General features: G+C 42.7%; 2 protein-coding genes across 2 annotated transcripts in view; both read left to right on the top strand.

Annotated features, from left to right (window-relative positions):
- Positions 1-685, top strand: LOC141814071 (heavy metal-associated isoprenylated plant protein 28-like). The gene is made up of 2 exons (XM_074702072.1): positions 1-88; positions 182-685. Exons 1-2 carry the CDS (start codon positions 83-85, stop codon positions 596-598), a joined length of 423 nt encoding a protein of 140 aa, XP_074558173.1. The 5' UTR covers positions 1-82; the 3' UTR covers positions 599-685.
- Positions 686-10,588: 9,903 nt separating this feature from the next.
- Positions 10,589-14,103, top strand: part of LOC141812968 (uncharacterized) — a 33,646-nt gene continuing 30,131 nt past the window's right edge. The window contains exons 1-7 of the mRNA XM_074700900.1: positions 10,589-10,593; positions 10,739-10,849; positions 10,899-11,024; positions 11,134-11,194; positions 11,351-11,403; positions 11,649-11,718; positions 12,017-12,079. Of these exons, the coding sequence (XP_074557001.1) occupies positions 10,589-10,593; positions 10,739-10,849; positions 10,899-11,024; positions 11,134-11,194; positions 11,351-11,403; positions 11,649-11,718; positions 12,017-12,079 (489 nt within the window). The remainder of the gene's footprint in view (positions 10,594-10,738; positions 10,850-10,898; positions 11,025-11,133; positions 11,195-11,350; positions 11,404-11,648; positions 11,719-12,016; positions 12,080-14,103) is intronic.

The raw sequence follows: 14,103 nt of genomic DNA, 5'->3' as shown, positions 1-14,103 counted from the left end.
CTTGCTCCATCCAACAACACTACGTCGTTCATAGAAGAAGTGATTCAAAATTCAGCAAAAAAGGGGAAGAAAGATTTCAAAAATGACTGTGAGTAGTGTTTTCTTTCCTTTAAAATTAGATTTGTTTGTCGTTGTTGAGAATTTAGTAGCTGATTTTTTTAAAATATATAAAAAAAAACAGATTGTAGAGATGTGCGTACACATGGATTGTGCGGGATGCGAGAGCAAAATCCGCAAGGCGCTCCAGAAACTGGAAGGCGTCGACGGCGTGGAGATCGACATGGCGAGTCAGAAGGTGACGGTGACGGGGCACGTGGAGCAGAAGAAGGTGCTGATGGCGGTGCGGCGGACGGGGCGGAGGGTGGTGCTGTGGCCGTTCCAGTACGGCGGCGGCGGCGCAGAGTACAACTTCAGCCACCAGAACCAGCAGCACCACCCGGCTCTCGCCGGCGCCGCCTCCTCGTCTTACAACTATTACAAGCATGGGTACGATGACGTGCGGGCGATGCAGGGGAACTATTACGGCTACTACCAGCCGCCGACGCAGGCGGCGGCGATGTTCAGCGACGACAATCCTAATGCTTGTCACGTGATGTGAGGAGCAGTCCTTGAATATCGAGGGTCCCACTTGATTTTAAATTGGATGTGAATATGGATTTTTTTTATTTTTTTTTAGTCGTTTCAATTCGATTTCGATCTAGATTTGATCTCGAGTGATCATGACGAAACTTGGGCAAAAATCGAAAAGGCACTCCTTATTATCATTTTAATCCAAATAAAGTTCTTTAAAAAAAAAGAAAATCAAGATAGAGTTTAACGTATTTCTCCTTAAAATTTCCCCTCCTCTATCCATTCCTCTAATAAATAAAATGTCAGTCATTGAGTCAAAAAGCAAATTAATATTAACTATTAATTTATCAATAATCTAGATTATTCTTTACCTTTCTTTTTTTACTTAACATTTTGAAGATGTTTCTCCGTTAAAGGTTCCATTATATTGAATAATAGGGTACATTTTAGTGGTGTATAATTAGACATGTTTTAGTGGGAAATGGAAAGAAGAGGATACGTTGAGATTTATTTAGACATGTTTTGTTTGATCATAAATGTTGTCGTATTGGGTTTATGGAATTAAATTATTATAAATATCATTAATTTTATCATCCTAAACTGTTAGACATCCATAAAATAGAGAACTAAAATAGAATATGTAATTTTGTTTAGCTTAATTTACACAATGAAATGAAATGAATATTTCATTGCCAGCAACATGTTTGGTTTGTAGAATGAAACAACCTTGTGAATACTATTTTAATTTGCATGATGTATATAAGGGAGTAATCTCCATTTGCTCCAAACTTCCAGAACATATAATTGCCAAAAAAAAATCAGTCTTAAAGGTCAAACTATACAAGTTCTAATGCATCTGATGCTAGTAAAAATTTTTGGTATCACAGAAGAACTTGAAGAACAAATTTAAGATCTTAATTCTCTTTAAAAGAATTCTCCCTTTTTATCTATATATTTTCATATTCTTTCCTAGTCATCTATTCACTGCCATGTTTCTGTAAGCTAAATTTTGTTAATCGTCAAAAATACTGGACATCACCAATTCTTGCACAAACTCTACTCGCTTTTGCTTTTGCTCCCTCTCCTCAGGAGTCAGTGAAGCATCACTGATACCAAAAAGAATAATTTGGATTAGAGGTAGAGTTCCAAACAAGTAATAGCAATCATACTTTTTCATATCATCAGATAGCTAGAATAGAATCATATAGCATATGAGAAACATTTTTTAAACTTTCACATGGATAAGTGTACATCTTATAAAAAAAAGACAGGAACACTAATTTCATATTCAAATAATCACTCTAGAAAAAAAAATTGACATGGTGCTCCCAGAAAAATTGGTCTCTTGCAATTAATTTCAGAGTTCTCATAAATAATTCCTATAATTTAAAAAAAGAGATGGTATAAGTTTATGATTATGGAGGGTGTTAATACATACCTAATCCTTTACGAATTTACAATTACATTATATTATTTTTCTATACAAATAATATGACAGAGAAAAGAAAACTATTTTACACTGATCACTACTGTATTGATAAACTGATAATTCTAATCACTTATGAATACTTTCATAGTACTTCCATCAGAATTTTACTAAACACAAGCCCATAAATCAAAATTTCACTATCATTTTGCCATATATCCATGTTGACTTTTCAACATCTGTTATCTTAAAGTGTTATTTTTTCTTTGGGTTCACTACAAAAATACAGCCTATTTGCGACAAACTTTTGCGACGAAAAAATTTCGTCGCCAATTAGAGACGAATTTTGCGATAAAATGCGTATTCGTCGCAAAAATGCAACGAATTTAGCGACAAAAAAATTTTTATTGCCAATTTGGGATGAAGATTTTTCGTCGCCAATCTGCGACGAAAACCTTATTTCGTCGCCAATTTGGCGATGAAAACTAGGATTCGTCGCCAAATTGGCGACGAAAGCCTGATTAGTCGCCAAAATGGCGACGAAATAACCGTTCGTCGCCAAGTTAGCTAAATTGGTGGTGTGGGGCCGCGAGATTTAAGTTAGGGTATTTGGAGACGAAAAAATTTTCGTCGCAAATTGCCGACGAATCCATATATTCGTCGCCAATTGGCGACGAACTTGTTGGATCTCTTGGACACCGGCTAGAGAGGGGGGGTGTGAATAGCCGTCCACACTTTTCGCTTTTCTTCCTTCGTCTTCGTTTAACGCAGCGGAAACAATAACTTAATCAGAGGAAGACGAAGATCAGCACACTTGACACAGGTATTTACGAGGTTCGGAGATAACTTGCTCCTACTCCTCGGCGTGTCCGTAAGGTGGACGATCCCTCGATCTTTCGGCAGATCAGACCCCGATAAATATCGGCTATAATCTTCTCCTTCTCGGTGGAGGAACCTCTCCACAGAATGTCTCAAAGATACAAGAATAAGCTCAAGACAAGGAGAATACAATGAATCAAAGATCGGACAACAGAGACAACAAGAACCGCTTGCTGCTCAGCCTGTTCCTCCAAACACAGGACGTTGCTCTAGACAGAGCCAACAAGAACAGCTTGCAAGCCGGTTCCTCCAAACACAGGACGTTGCTCTTGCTTCCTCTTCTTTGATTCACGATCAAGCTCTCACAGGATCGACAATGTGCTTCTGAGCTCTCAAGGATGATCAACAGTAAATGCGTGAGTCCCTTCCTCAGCGCTGCTTCTCGCTTCTCTTATAGCCTCTGCTTGGTTCTTGTGCCCAACGGATCCCTGCACTGTTCTGACACCAGCTGCCGTCCGTTGTCACAGAACTCCCCCTGCAGAAGAGACAGCTCAAAAGCCCGCCTTGGAACTCTCACCATCCATTTGAATTTCCCTCCTTAACCTGTCCTGTATATCTGCACACTCAAAAGATGCATTAAAAACATTCTATAACAAGGACATAGTATAAGGATGGATTAAACATTAAAGTCCAGGTCACGAGCAAAGCTACCAAAGCTTTCTCGGACTAAACAGGAGACCGGGCCACCAAGGCCCTCCTCCTGGAATCAAGAGACCGAGCCACCAAGGCCCTCCTCTTGAGGAATCAGGAGACCGAGCCACCAAGGCCCTCCTCCTGAGATCGAGCTACCAAAGCTCACGGTCCCGAGCCGAGCTACCAAAGCTCTCCCGGACCATCCGGCCATTCGCACCAAGCTCCCGGCCACTCAGGTTCTGAGCCACCAAGGCTCCCTGAAGATCGAGCTACCAAAGCTCACGGTCCCGAGCCGAGCTACCAAAGCTCTCCCGGACCATCCCGGCCATTCGCACCAAGCTCCCGGCCACTCAGGTTCTGAGCCACCAAGGCTCCCTGAAGATCGAGCTACCAAAGCTCACGGTCCCGAGCCGAGCTACCAAAGCTCTCTCGGACCATCCCGACCATTCGCACCAAGCTCCCGGCCAATCCGGTCCTGAGCCACCAAGGCTCCTCCTGGACCATCTCGGAGACGAGCTACAAAAGCTCTCTCCATTCGCCCACGAGCACCAAGCTCCACGGTCCTGAGTCACCAAGACTCCTCCTGGACCACTCCGGAGACGAGCTACCAAAGCTCTCTCCAAGACGAAACCAAGTTCCCGGCTTCTCCACCAAGGCTTCACTTCTCCTGGCCAGTGAAACCTTCTCCCGGCTTCACTTCTTTAGACTCGGGACAAACTCAGCTTCGTCCAAGCTAACATCAGTGTTCTCCCGGCCAGGACTTCTCCCGGCTCGCAAGTCTCCTCCGCAAGTCTACTATACTTATCCCGGCCAATGAAACCTTTTCCCGGCTCCACTTCTCTTGGCTTCACTTCTCCCGGCCGACCTTCTCTCGACTAAGGTAATCTCCTTGCCGGGCAAGATCTTACTTCTCCCGGGCAAAAACTTATCAATGTAACCCTCTCCCGGGTAAGATCTTATTTCTCCCGGTCAAGTTCCCGGGCAAGTTTGTTGCTTCCGGCCAAGAAAACTCTTCTCCAGATGTTACTGCATTCTCCCGGCTTCTCCCGGGCAAAATACTTTCTCTTCGGCTAAACTGGTCTCTCTCCCGGGTTATAACTTTCTCTTTTCTCTCTCCCGGCCAATCTTCTCTAGACTAAGATAAATTTCTTCCCGGGCAAGCTAATATTTTCCCGGCCAACACAAATTTTCCCGGGCAAGATCTCCCCGAGCAATGAGCTTTCCCCGGCCAAGCAAATGAACCCGGCAAGATTCATCGACGACCACGTGGTCGATCACGGCTAGCTGATCGACCAGCTGGTCGATCAGAGCTAGCTGATCGACCAACTGGTCGATCAGAAGCTAGCTGATCGACCAAGTGGTCGACCATGCAAGGCTGAGACCAAGTGGTCGACCATGCATGCTAGTCGACCACAAGTCTAATTCTGCATGCATGCATGCACGTTAAAGCATTACATGCACGTTAAAGCATTACACAAAACATGCATATCTTTCATTTACATTTGAAAGACTTGTTCCTCATTAATACTTTTGATGCATGCACGTTAATTAATCAATTAATCCACGTTACATGCACTAATATTAATTGTTTAATCCAATCATTTTATCAATTAATATTCCATGCATTTAATCAAATTTTATTAATGTTCCATACATTGATTAATCAGTGTTTAATTAATGCATGAGGTAATCAACCATCGGTCGATTAACTTGGCAGATTGACTAGTCCGGGTAATCTTAAGCTTGACTCGCCTAGCCCAACTAGTCCGGGTAAAACTAAACTTAAATCTTTTGTATTTAATCTGACTTTATTTGTCAAACAACAAAACAGACTCAAGTCTGACCAGACTCAAGTCTGACCGGGTCAGACTGCATCAACAATCTCCCCCTTTTTGTTGTTTGACAACCCGATTTAAGTTTAGCCGGGTAGGTTTTTTCTAAACTTAACTATCTCTCCCCCTTTGTCAAACATCAAAAAGAGTCTATAGGGATCAGAATTTGAATTATAAAATACTCCCCCTTTTTATCTTAATAATAGAGAATGAGTAAAAGTATTCGGAAGTAACAATACTCCCCCTTAATTCATGATCATTCTCTTATCCCCTTAAAGATTCAATTTTAGCCCGGGTAGCAGGTTTAACCAACTCTCCCCCTTACATATTCAAGCTTTGCCCGGGTAGAACGTTTAAACAACTTTCCCCCTTATCTAAAACTTAAACACCTCTCCCCCTTAAAGATGCAAGTTTTGCCCGGGTAGAGTGTTTTCTAAACTTAACCAACTACTAAACTTAGCCAACTCTCCCCCTTAGTCGGACTCAATCTCTCTCCATTGATTGCTCCCCCTAGATCTCTTGGGTCAGATAAGAGTTATCAGATGGCACAATAAATCGATATTGTATCTAGGTGCCATTTCTGAGTAACTACAGGCTACCATCACTAAGTAAGTCGGGAAAGAGTTGCCGAGAAAAGAAACAGCTCGGCTGATTGAAAGTGATGGCCGTGTGGCTTGGCTGAGGAAGATTTCTTGTCACCATCAAGCAAGCCGAGAAGATGATGAGTCGGCCAAGAAAGAATAGAGGTCGGCTGAGAAGAGCAACAAATGATTTGACTGGGAGGAGTGTGAAAAATTCAACCATACTCCCCCTTAAGCTGTGGTTCTCTCCCTTTTAACTCTCCCCCATAAATGTTTGATTTACTATAACTATTTCTCCCCCTAATTAAGATCAGAATTTGGACCGAGGAGTTGGAGTTGGATGAAATAGAAAAATTTCTTATCCGACTGATTGACTTTGTTATCAGAATAGGTCAAATGATATATAGATCAAGTCGGGTAAGAATTCTCAAATGGCACATTAAGTAGGTCGGTATAGTTTCTAGGTGCCATTGAGTAAGCCGAGCAGGAGTTGCCGAGAAGAAAAATAACTCGGCTGAGAAAGAATTACTCGGCTGTAGTATGGGGTTGGCTGAGCCGAAAGATATGTCGGTAGTAAGGTGGCTCAGGGTTTTTAGAAGATGAGTCGGTGATAGATCACCAACCATACTTGTAAGATAAACCCAGTTATAAAAGTCCTTAATGATCAGGGAAATATTTTCTATGATCTTATTATTTAATACTCATTCCCGATCATATACTCGGAGCATCCACTTTCAACCATCTAAGTTGATGTGGAGCTCCCCCTTGGCCGATGCCGACTAGACACGGAAGATAGATGCCTTAGGCACCCACACTTTGGGTCCTACTGCATCAACAATGTATGACTTCGGCACCCATGCCTTAGTCATGTCCTTCTAACTATCAGTTTTAGCCGTATGTGATTTATCATTAGTCCGTGCTAATAGGGATTGAAAACTAGCTCCCTTGAGTTGAGATTGATATCCCAACCCAGCCTTGTTGTATACTCCCCTTTGGGAGTTCAGGATCATGTCCAAGGTCTTGGAGCTTGTTGAAAATTTCTCAAGCAACTGCTTGAGATCTCCTACTTGGTTCTTTAATGATTTATTTTCATTTTCAAGAACCTCTAATCGAGGGTTATCAGTCTCATTCATCCTAACAGATCTTAAATTTTCTACTTCATGCTTCAAAGATTTAACATTATTTTTCGACTTTTTAAGCATGGTAGAAAGATATGAAATTGCTTTATAACATTTTTCTAATTTAACTAATGTTACCTCTTCATCATCCGAAGATGATGAAGTCGAGCTTGATTCCTCGCTGGAGCTCTCGGAGTCTGAATGTACTTGCGCCACGTAAGCGAAGTCGTGTGTGCTTTCCTCCGATGAGCTTGATGAGGACTCATCCCTCGCAGCTTTCAGTGCCCTCTTCTTCTTCTTCTTCTCCTTCCTCTTCTTCCTCCTTTGCTCTTTTCACCTGCACATAGAGCTATACCTTTCTCTTTTTGACTTTTTATTAGCAAGCTCGTGCAGTTCCATTTCACAGAAAAATTCATCTAACTTTACTGTAGATAAATCCTTGGAAACCTTATAGGCATCCACCATGGATGACCATAACGAGTTCCTCGGAAAAGATTTAAGCGCATACCTGACGAGATCACGGTTTTCGATGTGCTCATCAACGGAGTGGAGGCCGTTGATGATTTCTTTGAATCTTCCGTGAAGCTCGCTCACGGTCTCCCCTTCCTTCATTGTGAGATTCTGCAGCTGGTTCAGGAACAAATCCCTCTTTGCCACACGAGAGTCCCGGTTACCCTCGTGCAGCTCGATCAGCTTGTCCCACAGATCCTTCGCGCTTGTGAATGGACCAACTTTGGTGAGTTGGTCTCTGTTAAGCCCGCACTGAAGGGTGACCACTGCTTTGGCATCAGCTTGACTCTTTCGTATTTGTTCTGCTGTCCACCTCGAAGAGTCAAGCTCCTTTCCTTCTTTATCCTTCGGAGGAGTGAATCCCTCCTTTACTGAAAACCACATGGAGATGTCGGTCTTCAAATAATACTCCATGCGGCTTCTCCAATACTGAAAATCTGATCCGTCGAAGAACGGGGGTCTTGTTGTGCTGAATCCCTCCTTCATAGCCATTTGATGTTGCTCGTTGGGTGTTAATCCGGATGACAGAGCAGCCTTGCTCTGATACCACTTGTTGGATCTCTTGGACACCGGCTAGAGAGGGGGGTGTGAATAGCCGTCCACACTTTTCGCTTTTCTTCCTTCGTCTTCGTTTAACGCAGCGGAAACAATAACTTGATCAGAGGAAGACGAAGATCAGCACACTTGACACAGGTATTTACGAGGTTCGGAGATGATGCTCCTACTCCTCGGCGTGTCCGTAAGGTGGACGATCCCTCGATCTTTCGGCAGATCAGACCCCGATAAATATCGGCTATAATCTTCTCCTTCTCGGTGGAGGAACCTCTCCACAGAATGTCTCAAAGATACAAGGATAAGCACAAGACAAGGAGAATACAATGAATCAAAGATCGGACAACAGAGACAACAAGAACCGCTTGCTGCTCAGCCTGTTCCTCCAAACACAGGACGTTGCTCTAGACAGAGCCAACAAGAACAGCTAGCAGCACAAGCCTGTTCCTCCAAACACAGGACGTTGCTCTTGCTTTCCTCTTCTTTGATTCACGATCAAGCTCTCGCAGGATTGACAATGTCGCTTCTGAGCTCTCAAGGATGATCAACAGTAAATGCGTGAGTCCCTCTCCCTCAGCGCTGCTTCTCGCTTCTCTTATAGCCTCTGCTTGGTTCTTGTGCCCAACGGATCCCTGCACTGTTCTGACACCAGCTGCCGTCCGTTGTCACAGAACTCCCCCTGCAGAAGAGACAGCTCAAAAGCCCGCCTTGGAACTCTCACCATCCATTTGAATTTCCCTCCTTAACCTGTCCTGTATATCTGCACACTCAAAAGATGCATTAAAAACATTCTATAACAAGGACATAGTATAAGGATGGATTAAACATTAAAGTCCAGGTCACGAGCAAAGCTACCAAAGCTTTCTCGGACCACCAAGGCCCTCCTCCTGGAGAGACCGAGCCACCAAGGCCCTCCTCCTGGGAATCAAGAGACCGAGCCACCAAGGCCCTCCTCTTGAGATCAGGAGCTACCACCAAGGCCCTCCTCCTCCCGAGCTCACGGTCCCGAGCCGAGCTACCAAAGCTCTCCCGGACCATCCGGCCATTCGCACCAAGCTCCCGGCCACTCAGGTTCTGAGCCACCAAGGCTCCCTGAAATCGAGCTACCAAAGCTCACGGTCCCGAGCCGAGCTACCAAAGCTCTCCCGGACCATCCGGCCATTCGCACCAAGCTCCCGGCCACTCAGGTTCTGAGCCACCAAGGCTCCCTGAAATCGAGCTACCAAAGCTCACGGTCCCGAGCCGAGCTACCAAAGCTCTCTCGGACCTGTCCCGGCCATTCGCACCAAGCTCCCGGCCAATCCGGTCCTGAGCCACCAAGGCTCCTCCTGGACCATCTCGGAGACGAGCTACAAAAGCTCTCTCCATTCTCCCACGAGCACCAAGCTCCACGGTCCTGAGTCACCAAGACTCCTCCTGGACCACTCCGGAGACGAGCTACCAAAGCTCTCTCCAAGCCCACGAACCAAGTTCTCGGCCGGCCACCAAGGCTTCTCCTCTCTCGGCCAGCTACAAACCTTCTCCCGGCTTCACTTCTTTAGACCCGGGATAAACTCAAGACTTCGTCCAGGCTAACATCCGGAGATCTGTTCTCCCGGCAAGGACTTCTCCGGTTAAGACTATACTTATCCCGGCCAATGAAACCTTTTCCCGGCTCCACTTCTCTTGGCTTCACTTCTCCCGGCCGACCTTCTCTCGACTAAGGTAATCTCCTTGGCCGGGCAAGAATCTCCTACTTCTCCCGGGCAAAAACTTATCAATGTAACCCTCTCCCGGGTAAGATCTTATTTCTCCCGGTCAAGTTCCCGGGCAAGTTTATTGCTTCCGGCCAAGAAACTCTTCTCCAAACATTACTGCATTCTCCCTTCGGCCAAGCTTTTCCCGGCTTGCTTCTCATCACTGGGCCAACACTTTCTCTCTCCCGGCAACTTTCTCTTTCTTCATACTCTCCCGAACCTTCTCTAGTAATCTTCTTCCCGGGCAAGATAATATTTTTCCCGGCCAACATAAATTTTCCCGGGCAAGATCTCCCCGGCAAGAGCAGGGTTTCCCCGGCCAAGCAGACATGATTACTAAGTACCTGATCGACCACATGGTCGATCACGGCTAGCTGATCGACCAGCTGGTCGATCAGAGCTAGCTGATCGACCAGCTGGTCGATCAGAACTAGCTGATCGACCAAGTGGTCGACCATGCATCGACCATGCTGGTCGACCACGGGTCGACCACAAGTCTAATTCTGCATGCATGCATGCACGTTAAAGCATTACATGCACGTTAAAGCATTACACAAAACATGCATATCTCATTTACATTTCAAGACTTGTTCCTCATCAATACTTTTGATGCATGCACGTTAATATCCAATTAATCCACGTTACATGCACTCTTATTAATTGTTTAATCCATGCATTTTATCAATTAATATTCCATGCATTTAATCAAATTGATTAATGTTCCATACATTGATTAATCAGTGTTGGTACCATGAGGTAATCAACCATCGGTCGATTTACTTGGCAGATTGACTAGTCCGGGTAATCTTAAGCTTGACTCGCCTAGCCCAACTAGTCCGGGTAAAACTAAACTTAAATCTTTTGTATTTGATCTGACTTTATTTGTCAAACAACAAAACAGACTCAAGTCTGACCTTTCTGCGCTGCGCTGCCTCCGCCGATCCCCGTTCTCCTCTCCGATCCGTCCTCCGGCTGCAACGGCGACGAATACGACCGACGAAGGTGTTTCACGGTAAGATTTGGTCGTTTCTTTGCATTTATTCCGTTGAATCTTCACTTAGGGCGGCTGGAAATGGTGCGGGGAAGGGTGGCCGGCCAGCGTGGGTGCGTTGGGCGGCCGAAGGTGTGGCTGCGGCCCGTTGCCGATGGTCCGTTGTGCGGCGCGGGTTGCTGGAGCTCGCCGGCCAGTAGTGCTAGGGTTGATCGGTGTTTGTCAATCCGATCCCCTTTTAATCTTTGATCTCTTGTCTCTAGCTGCAGTGTGCAGTATATTCACTTTTTCTTTTGTTTTTGCAGTGATGTAGTGGTTGTCGGGCCATATGTCGTGGCTCAATCCGACGACATTTCCACCATCAGGGTAACTATTTTTTTGTTGGATCATCTTACACCAATTAATGAACTTTAAGTATGCATTAACAATTATTTCAGTTTGCTAAAGTAATATTTTTAAAATTGATACTGAAATCATACAAGCAGTAGCCAATATTTCTTTGAGGTTAATGTGGGTAAACAGGAAATCCTCACTAAGCCTACTGCCGTTGAGGTTAATGTGGCTGCTATTTCATGGTAGACTGCCTACTATGAACAGATTGATATGATGGGGTATTTTATCTGAGAATTGCTGCTACTTGTGCAAGGAAAGTAAGAAAGCATAGATCACTTGTTCTTTAAATGCTCCTTGGCACACCCTAATTGCTGTATGGTTCAGATAGAAAATGGTTTTTTTTGCAGGGTACCTATTTATGACACTTGGAAACGAATTGGGTGTGCAAGGTTCCCTTCATTTGGTCTTTATCTTTGCTGCTTTTTAGTGCAACTGTTTACCGTTTGTGGAGGGAACACATCCTCCAAAGGATGAAGGGGAAGGCTAGACCTGAGCAGGTAATATTTGTAACATTTCTGTTTAGCTCCAAAATTCCAGTTCTGAAATGTTTCCAGAGTTCCAGAATTAAGTTTCTTATTTGTCAGTTCTGTTTAGCTTCAGATCTGTTTCATGGTTTGAGTGTTTCTTTGGTCATTTTGTCATATTGTTAAAAAAAAATTACCATGATTGTCTTATATATTTTATGGTTGTTATAGAGGTTAATTATGATATATGTTTTATATGTTATAGATTTGTTTATTAATTTATTAAATTAACTGTTGATGCATTATATTTTTTTCTTATATGTTATTACAGGTGATATTATTTGCATATTCTTGCAGTTTTACACCTGTTTATCTCGTACTAGCACAGATGGTGGTAAGTTTTTTCATATTCTAGTTGTTTTTACTCATAATGTAATGAATATTTTAAAATTTATCTCATAAAAATTTTGTTTCACAGTTTCGCAGAGGTGGTCATAGACGCACTCCTCCTGCTGGCCAGTCTGCTTCAGCACCTGAACAGAAAAAGAAATTATGATGAAGAAGAGAGTGACGCAGAAAGTATTATCCGAGGCCCATGTCGTGGACGGTGATACTTTCTTTTTCTGGTCATTTGGATATTGACTTATTTATGTATTTTATTATGGATATAGATTTATGTTTGTTTTATGGATTTAGAGTTGGAGTTGGAGTTGCATTTGAATTTATGTTTATTATGGATGTTATGTTTGATACATTATGGATGTTATGTTTGTTTATGTATTTCTTATTAATGTTATGATGTATTTTTTGTAATATTTGATCATTATGATGTGTTTATATGGATGTGAGTAGGATGTGTTTGTGGATGAATGTGTTTTTGGATGAATGTGATGTTATTATTGTAAACAGGATTCATAATTTAAAGAAACAGATTGAATATGTGAATTTTTTTTTTGATTAGCGACGAATTTTGCGACGAATCCTAGTTTCGTCGCAAATATATCGAAATTATACTATATCATAAATTTGCGACGAATCTATATTTTCGTCGCAAATTTGCGACGAAACAGAAATTTCGTCGCTGATTAGCGACAAAAACAATGAATTCGTCGCCAATTGGCGACGAAAACAAGGAATTCGTCGCCAAATTTGCAACGAAAACCATGATTCGTCGCCAATTTTACGTAGACATCTCGTTTTAATTACCCGTCCACGTTGGCGACGAAACTAGGTTTTCGTCCCGAAATTTGGCGATGAATTAATATTTTCGTCGCAATATTTGCGACGAATTATTAATTTCGTCGCAAAAATTTGGGACGAAAAACCAGTTTCGTCGCAAATATTTGCGACGAATTAATTTTTCATCGCAAAATTGCAACGAATTTTTAATTTTTCGTCGCCACACGTTGCGATGGCCTATTGGGAACGAAAAAAAATTCGTCGCCAAATTCATCGCAAAAACATTTTGCGACGAAAATTTTTTATTTTTTCGTCGCAAAATTCGTCGCAAACGAGCTGTTTTTTTGTAGTGGTTGGTGTTAATCATAGTTGCAGAAGTTGCGTCAAAGAAGCCTTAGTTACTTCTATTGGAACTCAGTTAAAATAATAAAGACGGCACAAGACATATTGAATCAAACAAGAATTAACAAGAGGTATAGAAATTGAAAATTCTGCATATTCGCCCATACTAGTTGACATTATGAATGAGAGAATGTTATGTAATTATAAAGGTACACAGAAACCTAATGTCATTTTCATGTCAGTCACAAAACAATACAGATGAATGCCAATAAAATACCAATGAGAAAGGCAAGGATAATGAAGCTAGTACCTCTCTTCTTTCTCTTTACTTTTTTCTTCTTTGAAAGCAGAAGGTGTCAGTCTATCTTCAGCGTTAGATGCAGCCAAAAAATCCTCTAAGGCATCTGAGATGTTGTTTCTTAACCCATCTTCCAGGGGGGCCAAACTTTGCAGATGGGTTTCACTCCTGTCTGGGAATGTTCGCAAAGAAGGTTCCTTTTTTAGTATGACTGTTTGTTGAGGGACTGCAATCATGAATTCAGATGATAGTTGAGTTTGTTGAGAGATTGCATTTATGACCGATGGGCTAATGGGAGGAAATTGCAGATAACTATGTTTCTTAATGTAATGCAAAGTTAAAGAGACTGACATGAGTCCTGATCCAAATCAGTTAAATATCATAATTCAAAAGTTGGCTGAATTATGCCAGGAAAAAAGGATATCCTCAACATGGATTGTTGAGTTGCTACAATGTGATAAAGCATTTTTGTTTGATTCGTATCACAGCCAGGACAAACCTACAAAAAGAACAAAAAGATTAGCAAATAGACTCCTACAATAGCAAGATATGAAAATTCAAGGGATTACATTTTTCTAAAAAGCCAAACACATTTGCAC

Source organism: Curcuma longa, chromosome 20 (assembly GCF_044706935.1).
Source record: "Curcuma longa cultivar G26 ecotype Majalengka, Jawa Barat chromosome 20, ITB_CL_G26_1.1, whole genome shotgun sequence".
Classification (NCBI taxonomy): domain Eukaryota; kingdom Viridiplantae; phylum Streptophyta; class Magnoliopsida; order Zingiberales; family Zingiberaceae; genus Curcuma; species Curcuma longa.
Note: the sequence above shows the minus strand (reverse complement) of the source record. Positions and strands in the feature narration are given on the sequence as shown.